This window comes from Hypomesus nipponensis, chromosome 17 (genome assembly GCF_054491055.1).
Source record: "Hypomesus nipponensis isolate SF chromosome 17, ASM5449105v1, whole genome shotgun sequence".
Taxonomy (NCBI): Eukaryota; Metazoa; Chordata; class Actinopteri; order Osmeriformes; family Osmeridae; genus Hypomesus; species Hypomesus nipponensis.
Genome location: NC_140377.1, coordinates 21,749,813 through 21,773,233, shown reverse-complemented (window position 1 = coordinate 21,773,233; position 23,421 = coordinate 21,749,813). Strand labels below are relative to the sequence as shown.

Sequence of the window (23,421 nt, the reverse complement as noted above, 5' to 3'; positions counted from 1 at the left end):
ATAAAAAAAACTTTTTAAATGATTCTAACGTAGTGAATCGTTTCCAAAGCATCGTATTTCAAGACATACTCACTATTGGTTTGATTAAAGATTCCTCATGTGGCGCCCCCTTATACAACAGCCTGTTATTTGACTGCACAAAATGGAGAGAGGGGGAGAGGGAGAGAGGGGGAGAGGGAGAGAGAGAGGGATAGAGGGGGGGGGGGCAGGAGAGAAGGGGGCTCCACGAGAGACTCGACGCAAAACACAACAACAGACAAGTGTGCGCAAACAACCCCAATGTAGCCATTCCTTATATCATTACAAAAACGATTTATTCTATTTCTCAAAGGAAACAGACAATTAAAACGATTAAATTGTTTCTTCAATAACATTCGTGTAGAAGCGTTGTGGCTATGGCAGTTTTGCAGTGCCAGTGCATCCAGACGAAGGAACTGGAAGTTGTTTGTTAGTCCAGTAGGCTCTTCATACAATTAAAGATGTACAAATGGGACTATAAAATGGCAAAGATTATGCCCATGATATTGACCACTATTTCGTTCACCAAACCACTTGAGTTCATGCATGCAGTTCGTGAGTGATTGATGAGAAGGTTACTCATGACGTGACATGACCACGCTCTTGTCTTGCTCGCGAATACCTCCACCAAGTGGGCATGTGGAGGCAGCGCATCATGTATGTTCAAAGCATGTACACTAGCCTACATGTTATAGATTGAGGATATTTTATCAACTCCCAGCACAGTTAACCTTATCAAATCACAACGGAATGTTATGGGAGAACTGGATCCTAATCTGTGTTTTATCGAATTTATGAAACTATGAAACTATTCTCTGAGTTATAGTTTTAGTTTTTATAATCTTCATTGGTGGTACATAAAATAACTGCCTTGTTCAACAGAAATATAACATTTAATTTGTACTATAACTGACAAATCGTGTAGGGGTCTATTGATTGATAGGTTGACCATTTATAGGATATCTATAAGCTTTTCGTCTTTAAAATATTTCAAAATGAATTAACAAGGCAGTCGAGGAAATAGTACGTTAAAATCGTTCATATTGAATGTTAGTTCTATTTCTGTTCTATTTTTTACAGGAGTTTATGAACGAACAAACTGTTTTAAGGGCACATCAGATGTTTTACTGTAAGCCAAGTGAAATGCCATCGAAACTGCAAATAATTATAAAACAAGATCCATTTTAAATACGAACGAACTAAGCACACAAAAGGGATATAAATATGAATGTGACATCATTTTTACAAAAAGTCTATACTTTATAGACCTCCATAAGTCTACGTTTACCAATATTGTTGAAACACGTTCGTGTTGTATTTTTCAAATCGAGAAAGACCACGTAGGTGAAACTATTTATATTTTGTTTTAAGTTGTTCTCATAGTCTTGCCGAATAAATATTTTCTCTATTGAAGACAACATAGGATATATTCGCAGTTTAATACAGTATCACTGTCTCAATGAAACAGACTAATGATGATTTTGAAATGTGTAGCTAATATTAACAATAACAATACCCCTAGACTATTTTCCACCCCGCAAATAATAATAGTAATAATAATATACAATTTGACAATAACGAAAACCAATGCAAATAATAGCTATAATATAATCAATTCAATGGTTATACCTTCAACATTTATTCATAATAAATTATGTTAACGGATTTAAATGACAAGTTCTCGTTGTCCACTTATTTATGATGGTGTTTTGTGCACGAATGGTTTCATGACGATAACTTGTTTATTTTTCTTGAATAAAATAGGCTTTAATAGGCACTTCGGCTTTAATAACCAGTGATGTTTGTGTTCATACTGACGAAGGCACGGATTCCACCGCGCCACTCAATCATTTCGCATTCAACTTAAGAACTTGAATGTGGGACACAACTTAATCTTTTAGTCTCAGTCACGATCAGCTTCTGACTGACATTTGGAAATGTACAAACGCAGCCGACCGAGATACTCACGCAGATGTTCCCATTTGGGAAGGTAGGTGGTCCGAAAGAATTAATCAAGTTCACCATATCTTTGTTCAACATATTCAAGACCTTCAAAATATCTGTTTCAGGAGAACCCACGACTCTCCAACATAAAACATAGGACAACTGTATTGTAAGTCTGGCACCATCTGTTTTCACTCTCAAGTTCATCAATACGCGTCATCTCTGAAATGTCTCTGAAGTGAGTTGTGAGAGTTTATGACACGTCTTTGATACTGATGTTTTTTAAGTCGAGTAAGGAAATAAAACTCAAGTGCAAGTTTCCATTTTCTCTATCTTGGAAGGTGCTAAGTCAAGAAGGACTACATGGTTTGTCCAGCACATAACATAGTCTGTCGTTGGAATGCTGTAATTAAAGATGACGTTGAAGCACACTGACACCTCCAAACCCATTCTGCCCAAGTAGTGGTCAGAGAAGGAATCTTACGTTGTCTTCTTTTCCCTGCCTGTTTGCATCTGAGTGAGAGGCCAATCAAAGACACACATCTGAAATGTAACGTCAAACTTTATGCACGGTAGCTGACCAGACTTCCCCATGGGAATTGTAGTCCTATAGGCGTTGACCAGCCCTCGGCATTGCATCAGTGCCTGCACAAGTTCAAATGCAAAAGTACTCTAAAGCTGGCAAAGCATGCATAGGCACAAAACATGCAGAAGTAGTCAAGACATTTTATTTGAAAAAATGTTATATTTTATTAGACACTTGTTGTATATGTACAATATAATGATAACAGCGACACAGACAGATGTCAATCTTTTTTTTTAATAACTTGTATTAAAGTTCTAAATGGGTCCAACTTCTTCTAGAGGAGTCCATCCTTAAGCAAGCTTCATACTGTTTTAACATTTTCAAGCCTCCTCAAAAACTCCTGACTTGAGTTCCCTCTGTGAATTGATAGGTTTTATATTGAACATCTGCACATTTATCAAGAGAAACGACACTGGTCAAAGTTCAAAGGTCACAGTTCAAATGTAAATGGTCCCCTGTCCCTTGGGTGGACACAGAGGAGAGAGAGAAGGAGAGACAGACAGAGAGGGAGAGACAGACAGATAGGAGGGAGACAAAATAACTAACAGCCCATGAGGCTATTCCGGCCCTTTATAGCTGCCCTGTTGTTTGCGATTACACAATAGTGCAAATAAAACACAAGGCATGTGGTTTGACTGTTATCCTGAGAAGGGTGTTAGACAACATCCCAGATCTGTCTAGAAGGTGAAAAATGGTGGTATCTTGCAAAGTAGACTTACAACCAGGTGACCTAAGACCGGCCCAGAAACATCCGCAGTCAGAGTTTTGCTGTCGAACAACAAACTACACATGAAACATGGCAGAAATGATCCGGGCTAAACTAGACTTTTACAATATTACTGATCATAGTAATACAATATTAACAAGAACTGGTCTTTCGAATCTACACATCCAGACCACAGGGGAAGTTTTTTTTTGTTGGTAAGTATCATTTATGTTTTCAGACTTAACAAGAGCTTAAGGGATCTTTCAAAAACAAGATTTTTATTTGTTTATAAATAAACATATTTATTCTTCAATTATTTCTAAACAGTCGTAAAGGCAACTGTTATCCTAGTACAAAAAATAACTTTAAGCCCTCAATAGCAGCACAATTAACAAAAGCCATGAACGAATCAAACACCTTTTTATTAGATTGAATTAAACTACAACAAAAGTAAGATGCCCACTTCCTTGCGTTGTGTACATCTGTTACCAATAACAGTCTCTCATTGCCAATAAGAGTTCAGAGCTGGGTATCCTTGATGTCTATAATTCTATGAGTCAATTCACAGAGCTGGAGCCGGTCAGGATGCGAGTACACTTTTGTTTAAGTTAATGTTTGACAGTTTACTATGCTGCAGATTTCTCTACTTTATGAATTTGGGAAGAGGTCAACATTTGCCAAATCCCAGATTGATCTGTCCTACAGCATCGCAGTATGGCGCTGGAAGGACTCGGAACACCCTCGATGTTTGACCCTTCACCCCCCCGGCTTGCCACAAACATCAAACGGTGGTTTAGAGAACACCCTTCCCATGCACATCCTGTACAGAGGCTTCCCGATTTCCATGCTTAGTGGTCAGGTCACACCTAACAATTTAAAGACAATAAATGTCCTTCAAAAGGCATTACAATAACTTCAACGTCAAAATTAAAACCTCTTTCTTGGTGCGTCATACATGTATTATATATGTACATACTGTTTTGGACTGGCATCAATGGAGGTGATTAAACAAAAGAAAATAATTGTATACTCATAGTCTAGATTAATTATGAGTTAATCCATAACATCTAGAAGTAATCTGAGCATTTTTCTGAGAGATACGGCTGCTTATTCAACAGAACTATGGACAGAAGAACTATAGAAGAGGTCAATAGAAGAAGCTAATAAGAATGGTCCATCTATGCAACCACATAGTTGCCAACTCAATGCAATTTAGAAACCTGTAGATGATAAATTGTGTCAATTTCTAGATTAGGTATGTAGTGTTTGTCATTTTGTGTTTTGTTCAAATAGTGGGACAATTGTTGAGGATATGATGTCACAGTCCTTACAAACTGTTTTGTAAAAAATAAAAAGTTACCTCAACTTAATAAAGGGGGTAAACCTGGTCAAATTGCATAAGAAGAACACAGTAAGGTAAGTATTATCTGTGTCAGTATGTGGTTGTTATTATATGGAACTGTTAAATGTAAGCAGGAGCAAATGTAAGGGCCACATTTGGACCTAATTAACGTCATCAAAAAAGGTCGAGAGAAAAACAAAACAAAAACACAACAGAAGGCAGACACAGCAACAAACTGCTTTATGGCAACAGAAACGTCCTCCCTCAGTCCGCTCAACCCCTCCACTACCACAGTGGCTTCCCTGAACAACGTCCAACAAACCCAGAAAAACAAAAGGCCATCATTGGAGGAGAGGTCAAGTCAAACGTCCACTCAGAACAGACACGGGCTCTGGTTCAAACCAATCGCAGGCCCCCCCTCGCAGCACGAACCGCCTCCCGATTCCCACACATCCTCCCCAAATCATAGTGCTTGTAGCCAAAGCGTCCAGCCAACAGAAAAAAGAGGAGACCAGAGAGAGAGAGCGCGCTCGTGTTGCAGTGTCATGGCGCCCCCCGGTGGTTAAGGCTGGGAACTACCCTGGCTGTCTGGGTCCGTGCCGGAGGAGCTGGAGTCTGAGTCCGAGTCGGCATCGTTGTCCTCCGGAGGGCACTTCTCCCTCACCCGCCTCTGGGTGGCGCTCAGCCTGGCCAACAGGCCCTGGTAATCAAACCGGCCCCTCTTTTCCCCGAACGGGTCCTGGAACGAGGGACGAGAGAGGGAGTGAAGCGTGAGACGTATGCAGATTGTACAGGGGGGGGGGCTCATCCCTGGTCCTCAGGGACCCCCCCGCCCTGCAGGTTCTAGATGTTTCCCCCCCGCTCCAACACGCCTGATTCGAATGAACGGGTTGTTACCAGGCTTCTGAATGGCTAGATAACGACCCGCTCATCTGAATCAGCCGTGGTGATGAGGCCCACTGATCTTCAGAACATGCAGGGCTGAAGACCACCGAGGTAGTAGTTGACCCCGCGTCCTTTTAACTTTGTCGATGCTCGTTGTTTTATATGGCCAGCCGCACTGTGGTAAAGCTAGTTATCACATGCCACAGGTGGGACGTCGAACATGCCAAATCTTTCTGCTAAGGAGTGAACTGAGGCGCTCACGACTGTCTGCCGAGGGAGCTTGTGAGCTCAAGCGGATCTCTGCAAACTGTCAATCAGTCGCAGCACACCAATAGGATTACATTTGAGATGTTTTATATTAAAATGCCACCCTTGTCTTAGGCAACGTCAAATTGCATGATGGGGGAAAAAAATATATTCCAAGGTCAAAAAAAATAAATACATATCACCATTTCAACTGTGCTACACTTGACTATTCAAATACATTACCTAGTAGTATTGACCTATAGATACCTATAGCTGGTAAAACTCAACAAACACACACACACCTGCATGTTCTGTGCCTGCATGTGAAGCCTCTCTTTGCAGACGCCCTCGTAGAAGTCGTAGTACTCCAGAAAAGACTTCTCCATCACACTCCTGAAACACACAACACACACTCAGAGAATACTTCACATGAGTTTTAATTCAGGTAGACACAGCACTCCATACTAAGCAGGTGGCAAGAGACCGTGGAGCCAAAGAGAAGATCTGTTACATTCCAAAATGTCTGTTAACTTGTGGTGGGCTTCACTTATCTTAGACTGACTCGTGTGGTGGGCTTCACTTATGTTAAACCGACTCGTGTGGTGGGCTTCACTTATGTTAAACCGACTCGTGTGGTGGGCTTCACTTACGTTAAACCGACTCGTGTGGTGGGCTTCACTTATGTTAAACCAACTCGTGTGGTGGGCTTCACTTATGTTAAACCAACTCGTGTGGTGGGCTTCACTTACGTTAAACCGACTCGTGTGGTGGGCTTCACTTCTGTTAAACTGACTCGTATGGTGGGCTTCACTTATGTTAAACTGACTCGTATGGTGGGCTTCACTTATCTTAGACTGACTGGGGTCACAACATGGAGGCCACCTACCACAGAGCATCAGGACAGGTGACCTTCCCGTCCAGCATGTCACACACGGCCACGCGCATGGTCTCATGGCGGATACACTCGTTGTAGTTCTTACTGTCTCCTGGGTGCCTCTCCTGTGGCACACAGAGCAGGGATGAAGAGATATTCACCCTCACACCCCCTCACACACACCCCCTCACACACACCCCCTCACACACACCCCCTCACCCACACCCCCTCACACACACCCCCTCACACACACCCCCTCACACACACCCCCTCACCCTCACACCCCCTCACCCTCACACCCCCTCACACACACCCCCTCACACACACCCCCTCACACACACCCCCTCACACACACCCCCTCACCCACACCCCCTCACCCACACCCCCTCACACACACCCCCTCACACACACCCCCTCACCCACACCCCCTCACACACACCCCCTCACCCACACCCCCTCACACACACCCCCTCACACACACCCCCTCACACACACCCCCTCACACACACCCCCTCACCCACACCCCCTCACACACACCCCCTCACCCACACCCCCCGTCACAATAACATGCATGCACAGAGGGGTGGAGCTCAAGTAAACAGACGTCACACACGACAGCTTTGAGATCATCACAGTTGGCCTTTCTCCATGGAGAGAACACACACTTGCTAAACTGGATTGGCATGGCAGTGACAATGTTGCACCAAAATTAAAGCATTACATAACCTAACAAATTGTCCCCCAAAAAAGTACAGAATGAGCCTGTGTAGCCCATGTGAATTAGTTAAACTTCACTCCTCAAGTGTGAAGCCAGTCCACCCGCGCCAAAGAAAGGCTAGCTTTTTGTTGGCGTGGCTGGTGAGTAGCCGCGCTTGCGGTTTGAAGACCAGCGAGGGGAAAGATTGGGAGGAAGCAAACTGAAGAGCAGCGCGACAGCTATTACACCTGTGTGCCGAGTCCAGCGGATTGATGTTCCAGCCATACATTCAAGCCTGGCCCGTTGTTTTATACCTGTTCAAAGCCTGGCTCATTGTTTTATACCTGTTCAAAGCTTGGCTCGTTGTTTTATACCTGTTCAAAGCCTGGCTCGTTGTTTTATACCTGTTCAAAGCCTGGCTCGTTGTTTTATACCTGTTCAGAGCCTGGCTTGTTGTTTTATACCTGTTCAAAGCCTGGCTCGTTGTGGTACGGGTTCTCCGTCATGAGGGACTGGATGGAGATGAGGACGGAGGAGATGCTCTGGGCTGGACTCCAGGCTGGGCCAGTCCAGGTCCTGCAGAACCACACACACACACACAAACCAGAACCACATGCACACACTCGTGACCCCAGGATGCCGAGGCAGACTCTACTCTGACCCCAGGATGCCGAGGCAGACTCTACTCTGACCCCAGGATGCCGAGGCAGACTCGACTCTGACCCCAGGATGCCGAGGCAGACTCGACTCTGACCCCAGGATGCCGAGGCAGACTCGACTCTGACCCCAGGATGCCGAACAGACTCTACTCTGACCCCAGGATGCCGAGGCAGACTCTACTCTGACCCCAGGATGCCGAGCAGACTCTACTCTGACCCCAGGATGCCGAGGCAGACTCTACTCTGACCCCAGGATGCCGAGGCAGACTCGACTCTGACCCCAGGATGCCGAGGCAGACTCTACTCTGACCCCAGGATGCCGAGGCAGACTCTACTCTGACCCCAGGATGCCGAGCAGACTCTACTCTGACCCCAGGATGCCGAGGCAGACTCTACTCTGACCCCAGGATGCCGAGGCAGACTTGACTCTGACCCCAGGATGCCGAGGCAGACTCGACTCTTACCCCAGGATGCTGAGGCAGACCTTGCCGTTGCGGTAGAAGTTAGGGTTGAAGCGCACGGTGTTGTGGCCTGTGGTGATGAGCTTGACGCGGGGAGGGTGGATGGGGTAGTCAGGAGGGCAGCGGAACAGGAACAAGAAAAACCCTCCCTCATAAGGGGTGTCAAATGGGCCTGTGATGAGCGCGTGGATCTGGTGGGGAGGAGCATTTGCTGTGAGTACGGATACACAGTCCTTTTGCACTTTGCAAAAATGTAACCTTGTAGCAAGAGTTCTTAGATGCAGTACTAAATAAAACTGCCACATACAATACAAATACACAATCTGGATTTGTAAAAGGTACAGTGTAGCCTAATTAAGGGTTTCCAAATAGACCTTTGCCTTATTGTTATACAAGCACAAAAAGATTAATTGGCGACATTTTACTGTAATAAATATGCACGCATATTCAACGCACGTTGAACTGGACAGGTGTTTTCTGAACCTTTGTGTCTGACAAACGAGCTGCTGGTTGGTATTTGAAGTGAGGTTCCTAGTCGAGTGTTACCTTGGTCATGTCGTGAGGATCGGGCACCACAAACATCCCTGGAGGCGGCTCCTTGTATATGGACATGATATCCCTAGAGACGTGGAAAGAAAACGTAAAATATAGCAATAAGGAAAACTAACACCTTTCTTAACAAGCCACGTCAAACCATAGCCAAATAGCCTGCTACGGTCACAAATGTGTTTTTTTTTATTTATTCAATTGGGCTTCAACGCGTTTACATTTTAATACAAGTTCTGTCTGTTTGAAACTTTGAAAATATGGATGTTCTACTCACTTTTGAGTGAACAGGAAATACAAATGTTTACAATTAGTCTACAAACAACAACTTTCTAGCGAGCAAGTTGTAGTGTCCTGTTGGGAGAACACGCAAAAGCTATTGTTTACCTTTTGATTCGGAGAATACACTGCTGGGACGCTTTCTCATTGTCCCAGTCGGTGCTCAAAGTTGGATCCCAGGAGGTAGCGTGGATCTGGGACAAGAGGCCCGCTCCGGCCACCCCTGCAACACCCAACCCGATACCGCTAGGAAGTGCGGCGGTGGTAGCTACGTTGGTAGGTACTGCTAAGGGTAAACCAACTGCTGTACTAAGTACACCACCAACAATGTTTCCAAACCCGCTCCCCACGGCCAAAGACGTTATGTCAGTGGAACCGGGTGCTATAACGGCTAGGCCGGTCTCCGCGGCCGCAGCAGGAGGCGGTGAGGCAGGGTTTGCTGCGCTCGTCGAGTGCCCGGGGAGCGAATTGCCCAAACTCGGTAACAGTGGAGTTCCATTGCCTTGGCTACCGACGACACCTAAGCCGATTGCACCGTTCGTATCTTCTCCAACACTGTCCGCCATTGCCAATTAGTAACTGTATTAGCTAGCTAACGTTACAGCTAGCTGACTTGCTAGCTGACAGATTGACAGTTGTCGATACAGTTTCACGTTCCAGATCCGTCCACTCACGCAAACAGCAAATGAGGAAGAGGCGCAAGAATAATCGAAACGAAGACAACGCGCTCCCACGGCATTGTATACCTCTACTCCTGGCACCTCCAAAGTAGATCACCTTGTTAACTAAACTATGTAGTGTAAAGCTATGATTTGTCACTTCGAGATCTACCGTGCTAACCGATATAATCCGTAGTTTGAACCAATCGTCACAGATCAACGCAGTTTGCGGTTACAGCCCGTTTGTGGCACGGTTGTTGTCGTTTTAGCCTACCACTTCCTCTCGACAGTAGAGGCGTACTGGCATCACGTGGCAATTTTCGGAATTACAGTTAACGTTTCAGCGCATCCATGTTGTAATTCATGGCATTAACATTTACATTTATGGTTACATTTATTACTTTAAACAATTGTAGGGCTACCTCATTTTGACTGCTCTTGCGTGCATTAAAATACCCCGTTTTAGTAATTGCCTATAAAATTATATTATATTACTTTAGGCACACAATATAAACTAAGCCCGAAAACATGAAATATATCATTATTTCATACCTGCCTGAATTAAACTGATGTAATATGACTTATTAGAACACCTTATTTGACAGACATTGCGATCAGTTTAGTATCCCGTGTTGGTAATGGCGAAACATAATATACCACTCCAGACGCACAATATAACTATGTAGCCCTTAAGTTCACTTGTTTGTTTTTTTTCCTCCCCTTTGCCAGAATTCAACACATTTATGACTTTCATTATAACTACATGCAGTGTGCCCAGCCTGATTTAAACCTGGCTTATCGTCCCTTAAGCGAAGGGCTCATAGACTACATGACAAGGATGATGAACTCTGTAGACCTAGGCTTTGATAACACCAACATACATTCAGCACAGGTCCTGTTAGTAAGGATTCATAGGAAGCAATTAATCCATGAACAAAATGATTAAATATGTGACTAGTAAATACAGACCTTTCCTCGATTCTGACCACCAAAATACTATTAGGGCGACCCTCTCCTAATCCATGATCTTCTGCAGCTCTTAATATATGCACTACATTTGTACATCACTTTCACTCAAAGTGACTGCTAACAAATAAAATGTAAAACCCAACTTTGTTCTCACAGAATTCAAAAGACAGACGGTTAAAGTTATCCCAACCATTTATTCAGACAGACCGTCTAAACCGAAGTGAGATCTTGCGTTAAACTTCTGGAAAAACAAAAACAAGAGAAACATAAAAAGGTAGATTTTATATCGTTGTTTCTTGATTGGAATGGGCTGTGCAGCACGTCAGCACATCAGAGTTCCGATTTCCCTGGCGGAGGAGTGAGGTGACTATTGGTGGGGACGGGGGGGGGGGTTAGTGTACAGCATGTGTGGTTACATGGCGAACAGGATTAGGAACGCCACCATCAGACAGAACAGACCCATAGCTTCAGACAAGGCAAAGCCCAGGATAGCGTAGGAAAACAGCTGCTGCTTCAGAGAGGGATTCCTACAGAGAGAGACAGAGAGAGAGACAGAGAGAGAGACAGAGAGAGAGAGACAGAGAGAGAGAGACAGAGAGAGAGAGACAGAGAGAGAGACAGAGAGAGAGACAGAGAGAGAGACAGAGAGAGAGACAGAGAGAGAGACAGAGAGAGAGACAGAGACAGAGAGAGAGAGGGGGGAGGGGGGGAGAGAACAGCCGAGTGAACTGTTGGGCGTTTTGACGTTTTCATTTCGTGATCGTGGGAAAAACGGTAATAATACACATCTTCCCATACATGCTAAACGTATCATTTTAAAAAGCCAGTTTACACAATATATGTCAACCCGTTATCACATATATGCTTTTAAAATTATACGTTTAGGCACTTTATGTATTGCAATAATGTCAAGATCAGTCAACAGTGCAGCACACACACGCATATACAATTAGTTGCCCTGGTTACCTGGCATAGCCAATGATGAGACTGCCAAACACGGTTCCGATCCCAGCCCCTGATCCGGCCACTCCCACCGTGGCTGCTCCGGCGCCGATGAACTTGGCCGCGGTGTCGATGTCCCTGGAGACGGCGCTTGTCTGGAAGCCCCGGGCCACACTCAGCACAGAGGAGTCACAGGCTGGCAACAAGGCCTGCGCAGTGGGGACAGGAGACAAGCCAGGAACACAGAGAGTGAAGGAACCGAGTTGACTTGACTGACAGTTGACTTGACTGACAGTTGACTTGACTGACAGTTGACTTGACTGACAGTTGACTTGACTGACAGTTGACTTGACTGACAGTTGACTTGACTGACAGTTGACTTGACTGACAGTTGACTTGACTGACAGTTGACTTGACTGACAGTTGACTTGACTGACAGTTGACTGACAGTTGACTTGACTGACATGAGAACAGGTAAGGGGGGGGGTAAGGGCAGTTTAACGGCTTGCAGCTTGGGAGCATTGGGAGCACTGACGAGATCAAAACAAACATCGATACATGGAGGCACATCTACAGTGGTAGTTGGCCAACTATAGGTAACGTAACCACACCCCTCCCAAACACACACGCGCATCGAGTCGGCACCCAGTCCGATCCTCACCTGTTGCTCACTTCTGGCTTCAGGTGTGTTGAAGATGGAGACTGAGACGGGTCTGGCCAGGATTCTGGACCCTCCACGCAGCTAGCACAGACACACAAGGACACTTGAGCAAGACCACACCAATATCAACAGTTTCATCTATAGTAGCATACAGATTACCAGTTGTCTTAGTAAGAGAAGCGTCAAAAAGTCCATCGTGGGAAGAAATCAGCTTCCACACTATGCTTGCTAAGCAATGAAGTATTCACCATTTAGCAACATCTTCACTTGAGGTGGTGGCAATTAGCAAGCAGTGGAGTATTCCCTTGTAGTGTCAACGAAACTGGATTATTATCCTACAGTTTAAAGTTCAGTGATGTTCTGACATTCTGCCCTTTAGTGGTCACTGTTGCTTTGATGGTGGAGAAAAGGCTGTTTGTGAATAGCCCAGCTGAGACAAGTGGTATCCATCTGCCAGAGGGGAATACATACCACAGCAGGTGAGGTGACAAACTTGGCGCAGGAGTACATGACTAGATTCTGGAAGGAAAGGAGGGAGAGAGATTTACACATTTTATAAAACATGGGTTAAATGTTTACAGATCTTAATATGTTCAAGAGGATTTAGTGCTGTCAATCAGTAATTACTGCACACTAAACATGTTTGAACCATTCAGTCTAAACAAGGTCTACTGTACTGTTTGAAGTACAGACAATGTCATTGCTTTGCAAGTCTGGGGGGAGTGACCACAGGAAATGCACATGCTTGTTGAAAGCATTCTGTATGAAGTATTCTGAAAAGCCATTGCCATTTAAATAACGATACGTTTTTGTTATACACTGTAGTTTAAGAAGAGAGCCTTTCTAAAGTCGAGTTTAAAGGGTCGAAGCGGGACAGCACTGAAAATTTCGCTGAAAGAACAGGCCGTTCCATTCTTCAGTGCGTTTCATAAGCAGACATCTATCAACGTACGCCGCGTTTCCTTAAACCGACGCATAATGAGCCAAAATGATGTGTACCACAGTCCAGTGGTAAACTTTCCAACAGTATTTTTCTTGAAATAATGTAACAAAATCCTTTCTACAATCCTAATTAATTAGAGGGCTGAGTCGTCCAACGTCCGTTAATACAAGCTAGACAACTAGGTTAGAACTACCGTAATCCAATTGTTACTCTGTCTAGTGAGGCCAAAGATAGAAAGTTGCAAACGATCTACTACATCTAAATTAATTGAATGAAACAGGTATAAGCTTATTAATTGACGTGAGCGGTTGCTAGCAACGATAGCTAATGCGCTTCATCACTTAATTTTAACTTGGCTTCTAAGTTAAAAAAGAGCCATACACAGGCTACTCGAGTAATACATGTTTAACATGCATGAGACGCGTGCGTCTAAAAGCCATACATTGAATAACAGCTCACTGTGTGCTATGGGCATGTTACCGACAACAGGTAGTTTGACACTAGGAGCCCTGGCTAATAATCGAAGACATCCATAGCTAGCTAGCTAACCTAGCTAGCAAGGTTAGTCGCTGGCTAGCCTACCATTAGCTAGCTAGCTCGCTCACCGGCTCTACACGTGAAGGTCAAAAATGACTCAAGCCAAACGGCCCAGGACTAAATAAAAATATGCATTTAGTGTAAAATGTAATGTAATGCATATACCGAGACGTCATTTTGAATCGGCACAGACAGCCATGAAACCGTATGCACGTATGCACTGGTGTAGCTATCAGTTACTAGGCCCACGGTACGAGTCAGACATTTTGCATTAATGTCATCAGATGACATTCTTACAAAATGCACGAGCTCTGTGCAACTTAATGACAACCAGCTCTGCACAATTCATGCATGATCAAACCATTAAATAGTTTTGTCTTGTTTATGACCAAAGACAAACAATGTCTAAAAACCTTCACGGCTAGTGGAAGTCTTGAATGGCTCTATACCCGAGCAGACTACCCAACTTAAAAGTCCAGCTAGTCATTAGCTATAACCGCTAGCTAGCCGCTTACACCTAACTAGACGGCATGTCCATGTTCTCAATATATGCATTTCAGGCTTTAGAATGGTTAAAACCGCACAAAGACACATGCCATTTACATAGGTTTAAAGTAGCATTGTGTGATGTAAATTTACCGATTTGTTACAGTACTGTCTGGGTCCGGGATAACAGGCTCTTGCGTACAGCAGCAGTCAATGAGTGTACCGTATGACAAATCTGTCACCTTGTCATTTATAAGCTTACTTTCTACGTCCTAAACGTGGATTGGATAAAACGATACACCCCTGTTCGATGTTTGGCTATTCCATCGATCACTACAATGAAACCATCCAATGGCTTACCTTGTAATGGAACTACAAGACTTGGAATTGGTTCAAGGGTTTGAAAAAGGAGGAACATAATCCTATATCTTCTTCTCATTGGATCTTTTGACCGACATGTTCTCATTGTGACCCATGTGTAAGTGCATCCAGTGTCCTGTGCCAAAGTCCCGCCTATTCCGCTACGTAGTTTTGTGTCCCAGAAGTCAGAAATGAACTACAATCATGGAAACAATCCAACTGTTATCCTGAAGATTCATTAGGGGAATATCGGAAACCTATGGTGCCTGTGGTAGCTTGTATTACAACGGATGTTTCCTTGTATATTTCTTTATCACTTATTTTGGTTCACACAAGTACATTTGATTTTATAAAGAGTACTATTGTTTAGATAAGCTCTTTTATACTAGGACGTTCTGACAGACGTCATCCTTCATTGATGGGCATAGGGACAGAGACCTGAAAAGTTCAGTAGCTTGAGTGTGTATATTACTGTGTGTGTTTGTGTGTGAGAGACATATGTCACCCTTGTTGCAAATTCTGTACTTTTTGGTATCCTAAAATTATGAACATCGGAAACTAACATCCATGGACCCTTGAAGTAACTTTAAAAAAAATAATTCCTGTCAGGTTCCCAGTCTGCCTGCCCTCTTCCCTGGTGAACTTTGTCCGTGTCTCTCCTGTGACCTGAGCTGTCAAGCATTCCCTCTTCCCCGTGTCAAGATGTCTATATCATTTTAACTGCTTGCCTCAACATGGGCCTCGCTGGATTATAGGGAGGTTATAAATCACAGGCGAAATCTCTCCTCGGACCCCAGTTCACTAACACTACCCGCAGCACATCCATGTTACTTTTCACTATCCATCCCACCACTTTCCTCACATCCGCTTTCATCCGGGTTGCAAGGGTTAACGTGTCAAAACAAACCAGGGCCGTTTGTCCTGTCTGTTACAGGTCACTTGTATTTTGTTTTGTGGAGGTCTTGAAGTTGTCATCATTCTGCTGGGTGTACAACTGATTCAATGTTGAGATGATCCAACAGAACATGTTAAATACGAACAGGCAATTAGAAAACCTTAATGTTCAAAGCTGGTTCAAAGTGCATTGTTTAAGTTTCTACCCAGGCATGAGAAGCAGATGGTCTTAACGGTTTTCCTTCCTTTTTAGAAATATCTACTGTTGTGTTGCAGACAGAACATTTAGCATGAATGATTGATAGTAAAACCATCTGTATAAGGTTTGTAAGTTCTAAAACAATGTCTTCGTTTTTTTTCCAGCTATAACTTCATTGAGACAGTAAGATGCCAGTAGAAGCTATGAAGTAGATCATCCATCCATATGTTATAACTGAGAGGTCTAGAAAAAATGCCTGCAGGTATTTGGAGAGAAATGATTGATCCTGCACTTCTATAGTTCTGTGCCTCTGTTCAGAATTCTGTGTACATAACTCATTGAAAAATTCCCTGTACTGTAGCGCTTTGAGCGCAATAAAGGCACATGATTAAAAAAGCTGCATTATTATTACTATTAGTATTATTGTTATGTTTATTCATACCACAGTTCTACAGGCTTTGGCGTTGATGATGAGACTAGTTAGGGAAGGATCGATTCAGATTAGGAGGTTGCAGAAGAGGGAAGGCGATGGTAAAATGATGAAAAGCAGAAAGATGTGGGAGGAGCATGGGAAGGTGGGGGGGGGGGGGGGATAGGGAAGAGGAAGGAGACAGGTTAGGAGAGGGGAGGTGAAGGTTAGGATTGGGTCTGGTTTGACAAACTCCTCTCCTCTGTTCTCCAGGCCACTACTTCCCAGCAGGGGGTAGATTTGATACGTTTTACAGACGACAAGAGCAGTAAATCATGCTTTCTTTACAAGCAGCAGCACAAAGGCTGCACACTGGAGAAAGAGAAAGACAGAGAGAGAGAGAAAGACAGAGAGAGAGAGAAAGAGAGAGAGAGAGAGAAAGAGAGAGAGTGAGAGAGAAAGACAGAGAGAGAGAGAAAGAGAGAGAGTGAGCACATCACCGTACGAAGTACAGTGTGTGCATGTGTGTTGCTGTACGTTTATTTGATATAGATGTGAGAATGATCGAGAAGAATTGTCTGGAATTCAATCTATTGCAACAGTATAGCTTTCTCCATGTGTTGTTTTACAGTTTACTGACACACAAGAGAGGACAACAGTAAATATTTTGCATTTGTGTGTATGGGTTCCTTACTCTGCCAAGAGATGGCACGTTACTTCTGAGAATTCATGTTAGCCCAAAATATCTGTGTCACAATCCCTGTTCCATACAGCCTTACATCACACAGGTGAACATACAAATTCATGTGCATGTCCAAACTCCATAGTTAGGAAAAAGGAGAGCCTACCTGATCAAGACATGCTCTTTCTCTAGTGACTGACTGGCACGATCAGAAGATGAATAGTATTTTTCTCATCAACCTCAGAAAAGTTGAGAGGAGGAACAACCACAAACCATTAACAGTTTCTCACACATAGTCAGATATCCTCCAACACCATCCAGCTGTATTACGTCATTTGATCCACTAACAAGCCGACAACCATGGGCGTATGTAGCCCCATTTTGGGGGGGCTGGAGCCCCACCAAAAGTTTAATTAGCCCCCACCCAAAAAAATGATGTATATATGTATTTTTTTTCTTCATATTTTAAATCTATATGTGTTAATTTCTCTTCCTAAAACCCACTAGAAGACACGTAGTACGCTGCAGCCACTGCCAAGGACAAGAGCAGGCTGCAGCGTATCATCCGCACTGCAGAGAAGGTGATTGGCTGCAATCTGCCTTCCCTCGAGGACCTGCACACCTCGAGGACCCTGAGACGAGCGAAGAAGATTGTGGCTGACTCCTCCCACCCTGGACACTCCCTGTTTCAGCCACTCCCCTCCGGCAGAAGGCTGCGGTCTATCAGGACCAAAACCTCACACCACACAAACAGTTTCTTCCCTTCCGCTGTTGGCCTCCTCAACAAGGCCAAGAGCTCACACTGACTGAATGTCATTTTGCACTACATTCAATTCCTGTAATATTTGTATTTTATATTGAATTTTATATTGTAAATTGGCAACTTATATTTTATTTTATTGTACATTTTATTTAATTGTATTCCACTTAGTATTGCTAGTTTATGTATCCTTGGTATAGTTAGACCACATATTTAAATATAAGATTCCTATATGTTTACTGTATGCACCTTCCTGCCAAAACAAATTCCTTGTCTGTGCAAACTTTTATGGCGAATAAATCCCTTTCTGATTCTGATTCTAAAAAATCCCTTTCTGATTCTATTAAAATGATATTTTCAAAAATGTATTCTGGAGGAACATGCCCCCAGACCCCCTAGTTTTCCTGAGACACAGGAAAAATAATTTGTTTTATCTAGGGGGTTAGCCCCCCCAAAAGTGGGAACCTAGATTTGCCACTGCCGACAACACAAAGGCCTCTGAACAGTCCAGAGTCCAGATTAGTTTTATCCTTGTGAATACTCTGATCCGATCAGTTCACCCCCACGCCACTAGGTGGAGCTCTTCACTCAGTGGCTGCAAACAGGCTACACACTCGTTGAGAGTAGCTAAGTAAGAGTTCACATTATGACAAGCAGGTCTCAGAGCAGTTCGAGGTCAGTCCTTAGATAGGAAAGATGTGAATTTAGAAAAGGTAAGTAATCCTAGATCCAGATGTCGGAACAGGGCTAGAGTCATTTGAACAACAGACACTTTGAAGACAGCCATTTTGCACCATAGTGTGATTGTCATGTGACCATACACAACTTACCACCATAAACACAAAGAAACTCACAACCCTATCAAGTTGCCCTGGAATTTGGTCTTCATAAAATCAGTAGGATGGCACCAAATCAGATCAGCAATTGCCCACGCCTGCCAGCCTGCCAGCCTGCCTGCCTGCCTGCCTACCTCCTGCCTGCCTGCCTGCCTGCCTGCCTGCCTGCCTGCCTGCCTGCCAGACACACACACACACACACAGACCCCCACCCCCTAACACACACACACACAGACCCCTAACACACACACACAAACATACCACATATCCCCTCCTCCAGAACCATCAGCATAGACGTGGTAAAACTCTTATAGGTCTCCCTAGAAGGCCAGTCAGGGCTTTACTGGCAAAGGTCTGTTGTCCACACCAATGCCTATAACCACATGCCTGTATCCAACTTTGCCTAGACTGTGCGTGTGTGCATCGTGCAGATGGCTGGCGAAGTGTTCGTACGGAGATAGGTGTGGAGTTGAGGGGAAAGGGGTGTGAGGTTTTGGATGTTGGAGTTATAAGGGGGAAGTGGTTTTGTCAAGAGGGTTGTAACACATCGTTTTTGTGCGTTAATGTGGCCATGTGGTGCAGTGTATGGAGCATTGGTCTCCGTGAGCTCTCTGAGAGAGAGAGGTTAAACACAGGAGTGTGTTTTCTGTGTGTCAGGAAGTCAGGAGGCGTCTCGGTGAACAGCTGCAGCAGAGTTTTCCAGTCCTCAGAAAAGGCTAGTTGTGGGCCGCACATGAAGCCTGGGTGTCGAGTTTCCAGTAGACCCGCCCTGTGCTGTAACCTTCGTGGGCCCACCCTCGTCGCCACACACGTGGAAGCACATTGCTGAGGCTGAGCGGACGGCTTTCTGCCATACCTCGACACTCAGCCAAGCTGCAAGACAGTTAAACCAGCCACATGACATCAGTCTGTGCGTGTGTTTGTGATAAATTGAAGAAGTGAGTGAATGAAATCGAGATCGAGACAGATGGGTTTTGATTCAAAACAAAGGATTTGGAAAGGAAAGGTGGAGACGGAGGGATAATATACAAAAAGCAGATACTTGGGAAAAAGCACTTTTTAAAAAACCCCCACAATCACATCTCGCATCGTCCTCCACACACTTCACGTTCTCGTGTGCGGCGTACAGCCAAATCCCACAGCGATCCAGACTTGCGCCCTGGCACACGTGAACCATGGCCCCTCCGCATGACACATAGTCCTCCTCATCTCCATGGCAAAACACCAGTGAAAACCAGCCCCTCCATTTTGTCCCCCTCCAAGCTGTCGAGTGGCCAGAGTTCAGTGTTTCGAGTCAGTCGAGTGTTGAGCCTCCGTGTGGATGGTGGAGGCAGCGAGGGGACGAGGTGGGTCGTGAAGTAGGGTGAAGCTTCTCCTGCGCACTGCAAGTCATGGGTCAAGTCAGGATCTTGTAAGTCATAAAACCCGATATTACTGCCATCCTAAATAAAATGTACATTGATCCACGTCAGTAAAAGCCACGTAATGCTGATGAAAACACAGCACCTTTGCTTCCCTGGGTACACACGACATCCCTCTGGCCTGGTCTGGTGGAGGGGGGAGAGGGGAAGGACTGGTTGTGAAAATGGTTTTCAGTTGTTTGTGTCAAGGGGCCTTTGAAGGCAACACTGGCATTGCATCAAACCCTTGCTCCCTAAGGACCACAAAGCCCGCTCCCACCCCAGCACGCACCATTAAAACAAGGCCCTGACTGTGGCAAGTGTAAAATCAATATTCTCTGCGGAGAGAGACCGAACCTCGTTTCTCCTGCATTTCTCTTAGCGGCAAGCAGGAAGGAGGGGCTAATTGATTAGTTCTCGGAACTAGGAGATCTCTCACAACAGGCTGACGTTAAACTCAAATGTTTTCTCTTGACAGTAATCTCTTGACATGTAGTTATGTTCATGTACACACACACACACATACAAACAGGCACACAGAAACCCAAACCCTCCACTGGTATGGACGATTATTATGCTTAATCATTGGGAAGAATGAATCACCCTGTGGAACACAGTGTCAACACCAGAAGTGTGTTATGATCATCATCGTTGTGACCAGATGCCGATAGGTCACTGGTTTTGTTATGAGTGCCTCAGAGGTGAGGACACTAGAGACTCCATGCAGCCAATCAGAGGCCAGGTTCTACCACTGTGTAACTGCCGATGAAGGATGAGAGGAGACGAGGAAGGAGGGGGAGGGAGAAAGGGGGTGTGGCCACCTGGAGGTGTGTCTCCACGGAAACCAGGAAAATGGAAGACAGATCTGTCTGTGAAGGCTTATTCTTAACTCACAAATGTCATTAGAACATCATTACAACATATCTATCTATCTATCTATCTATCTCTCTCTATATATGGATATAGATATATATTAGCACCCATATATATGGGTATACATATGTATCCCCATACAGAACCAAATGACCATCTAACTTCACATCACTGCACATCAGAGTTGGGAGGATTTAGTAACGTGGTGAGTAAGATGGCCAAGCTCATCAAAACCAAATGGTTTCTCAGACGGATCCAAATAAAGATGTCTGTACAGATACTGTACATAGTTCACTTTTTCTCACATGACAAAGTTGACCCCCTTGTAACCACCCTCCTCTTCAGGAACCTCTGTCCTGGTCTACATATTCTACACTAAAGCAATCATCCACATCAACTGTGGGTTCCTATTTACACTGTGGCTATTAGTTACCTTATAAGTTCCCCCAGACCCCACCCGCCCCCCCAACACACACATCCCCTCAGTATTCCTCACCATGGTAACCCCGTACTAATGACCTCCATCAGAGGGATCGATGAACTGGAGATGGATGGGTCTGTTCCTCTCCTCCACCCTTTCTCCCTCTCCTCTCCTCTCCTCTCCTCTCCTCTCCTCTCCTCTCCTCTCCTCTCCTCTCCTCTCCTCTCCTCTCCTCTCCTCTCCTCTCCTCTCCTCTCCTCTCCTCTCCTCTCCTCTCCTCTCCTCTCCTCCCCTCCCCTCCCCTCCCCTCCCCTCCCCTCCCCTCCCCTCCCCTCCCCCTCCCCTCCCCTCCCCTCCCCTCCCCTCCTCACAAAACAACACACCATCACCTTCTCCTCCTCTACAGCACCATTCACCCATCTCGCTATCTTACCCCGTTGTGCGGGAGAAACAAGAGGAGGATTGAGCTGATGGTTTTAGGTCTGTCAGATTTCCTGCCGCCTGCGGGAATTATAAACGACGTTGTGATGCAAGCGCTGTGTGTATGTTAACCTCGTCGGGCGTTTCACCCTGAGTACCGCAGACACGCTGAAGACAACCAAGGATTTGTCAAATGAAGACATCTTGGTGCCTCTCCATTACATAGAGAGTGTTTTTTTGGATCGTTGGCCCATTAAAGCTATGTGCACGGCAGAGGGCTAGTGACGTTAACAGGATTAAAAGCAGACACTTTATTGCGCGTCCACCAGTCTCGTGCGTTATTACACATTCACATCGCGCCCGGCCAGAGCGCTAGACAGGACCGTGCCGGTGAAACAGAAAGATGGATGGGCGCGCTCGCTCTGCAATTAATAATGTTTTTACAAGAGCGATGGAGCCGTGAAGTCACAGAGCAGCGGGCCAGGCAACGGATCTGGGGGGCTATTGAAATGTGCAGGTGAATTGATTGGTCCTTCAGATTTCCTGTGGAAATCATTTGGATTAATTGAATGTGTGAAACAGCTGAAGGGGGGAGTAGGAGGGGAGAAGGGAGGGAGGGAGGGAGGGAGGGAGGAGGGAGGGAGGGAGGGAGGGAGAGAGAGAGGGAGGGAGGGAGGGAGGGAGGGAGGGAGGGAGGGAGGGAGGGAGGGAGGGAGGGAGAGAGGGAGGGAGGGAGGGAGGGAGGGAGGGAGGGAGGGAGGGAGGGAGGGAGGGAGGGAGGGGGGAGGGAGGGAGGGAGGGAGGGAGGGAGGGAGGGAGGGAGGGAGGGAGGGAGGGAGGGAGGGAGGGAGGGAGGGAGGGAGGGAGGGAGGGAGGGAGGAGGGAAGGGGGAGAGACAGCCGTCTGATTTATAGGCCCTTTTCAGGGCAAGGAAGCAAAATGGCCGCCCAGCCGCCAGATGTCTGACAGAATTAGTTAGGGGGAGAAAGGGAACAGGGGAACGAGTTAAGTGGTTATGTCATGCAGGCTCGCTAGGCTGGTATAAAAGCTATATGGTGTAACATAGCATGCATGATAGGCTCACCCCACACAAGCAGTCAGTAAATATAGATATGGCTCTGGGAGAGAGACTGCCAGCTGATCCAGAGATTCACTGGGAAATGTTGTTTGTCCTATGGAGGTACCCAGATTTAACCAGACTCACCAGATGGTCTGTTAACTTACATCTGGGAAGTCCTCCTTGGAAATTGGCTAGAAAAGGGCAGGCACTCAACAAAAATGACTTGGCAGGTGATTGGATGAACCATCTGTCTATCATCGTCCATCACAGCCTAATCCAGATGTAGCTGCCAGTAGTTCCTCATAGGACGCTGATTGGTCCAAACCACTGTGCTTTGGGGGAAAAAATGTAATTTGGAGTTTGTCAAGATGGATTCCTGCATGGTCGTGATCTCGACAATACTGCTGTCTTGCAAGGTTAACCTAAAATAACCTACACACCAAATGTCTGGAGGAGTAAGATTTCCAAACACGGGCTCCAATATCAGTGATTGCCAAGGTACCAATCATCTAGTGTCAAGGCAATTGAGTAATAGGCTGAATGGACAGCGTAGATTGGTTTTCCTGATGAATCTGTTATGGTTTATGGAGGTAAAGAAAACAATGTTGTGTTATTCACGATGAGCTAGGCAAGGCTAAGGCTAACCTACTGAACCATCATGCAGGTT

The 23,421-nt window shown here is 45.2% G+C and overlaps 2 protein-coding genes across 2 annotated transcripts; both read right to left on the bottom strand.

Moving 5' to 3' along the window:
* Window positions 1–2,687: 2,687 nt before the first annotated feature.
* On the bottom strand, window positions 2,688–10,189 carry ube2z (ubiquitin-conjugating enzyme E2Z). The gene is made up of 7 exons (XM_084678378.1): window positions 9,352–10,189; window positions 8,965–9,037; window positions 8,422–8,609; window positions 7,763–7,874; window positions 6,614–6,726; window positions 6,030–6,120; window positions 2,688–5,335 (listed from the first exon to the last, which is right to left on the bottom strand). Exons 1-7 carry the CDS (start codon window positions 9,807–9,809, stop codon window positions 5,159–5,161), a joined length of 1,212 nt encoding a protein of 403 aa, XP_084534504.1. The 5' UTR covers window positions 9,810–10,189; the 3' UTR covers window positions 2,688–5,158.
* An 856-nt stretch (window positions 10,190–11,045) lies between these two features.
* On the bottom strand, window positions 11,046–14,734 carry atp5mc1 (ATP synthase membrane subunit c locus 1). Its single transcript, XM_084678072.1, has 5 exons — window positions 14,594–14,734; window positions 12,946–12,993; window positions 12,475–12,555; window positions 11,838–12,022; window positions 11,046–11,398 (listed from the first exon to the last, which is right to left on the bottom strand). Exons 2-5 carry the CDS (start codon window positions 12,982–12,984, stop codon window positions 11,284–11,286), a joined length of 420 nt encoding a protein of 139 aa, XP_084534198.1. The 5' UTR covers window positions 12,985–12,993; window positions 14,594–14,734; the 3' UTR covers window positions 11,046–11,283.
* Between the last annotated feature and the right edge of the window lie 8,687 nt (window positions 14,735–23,421).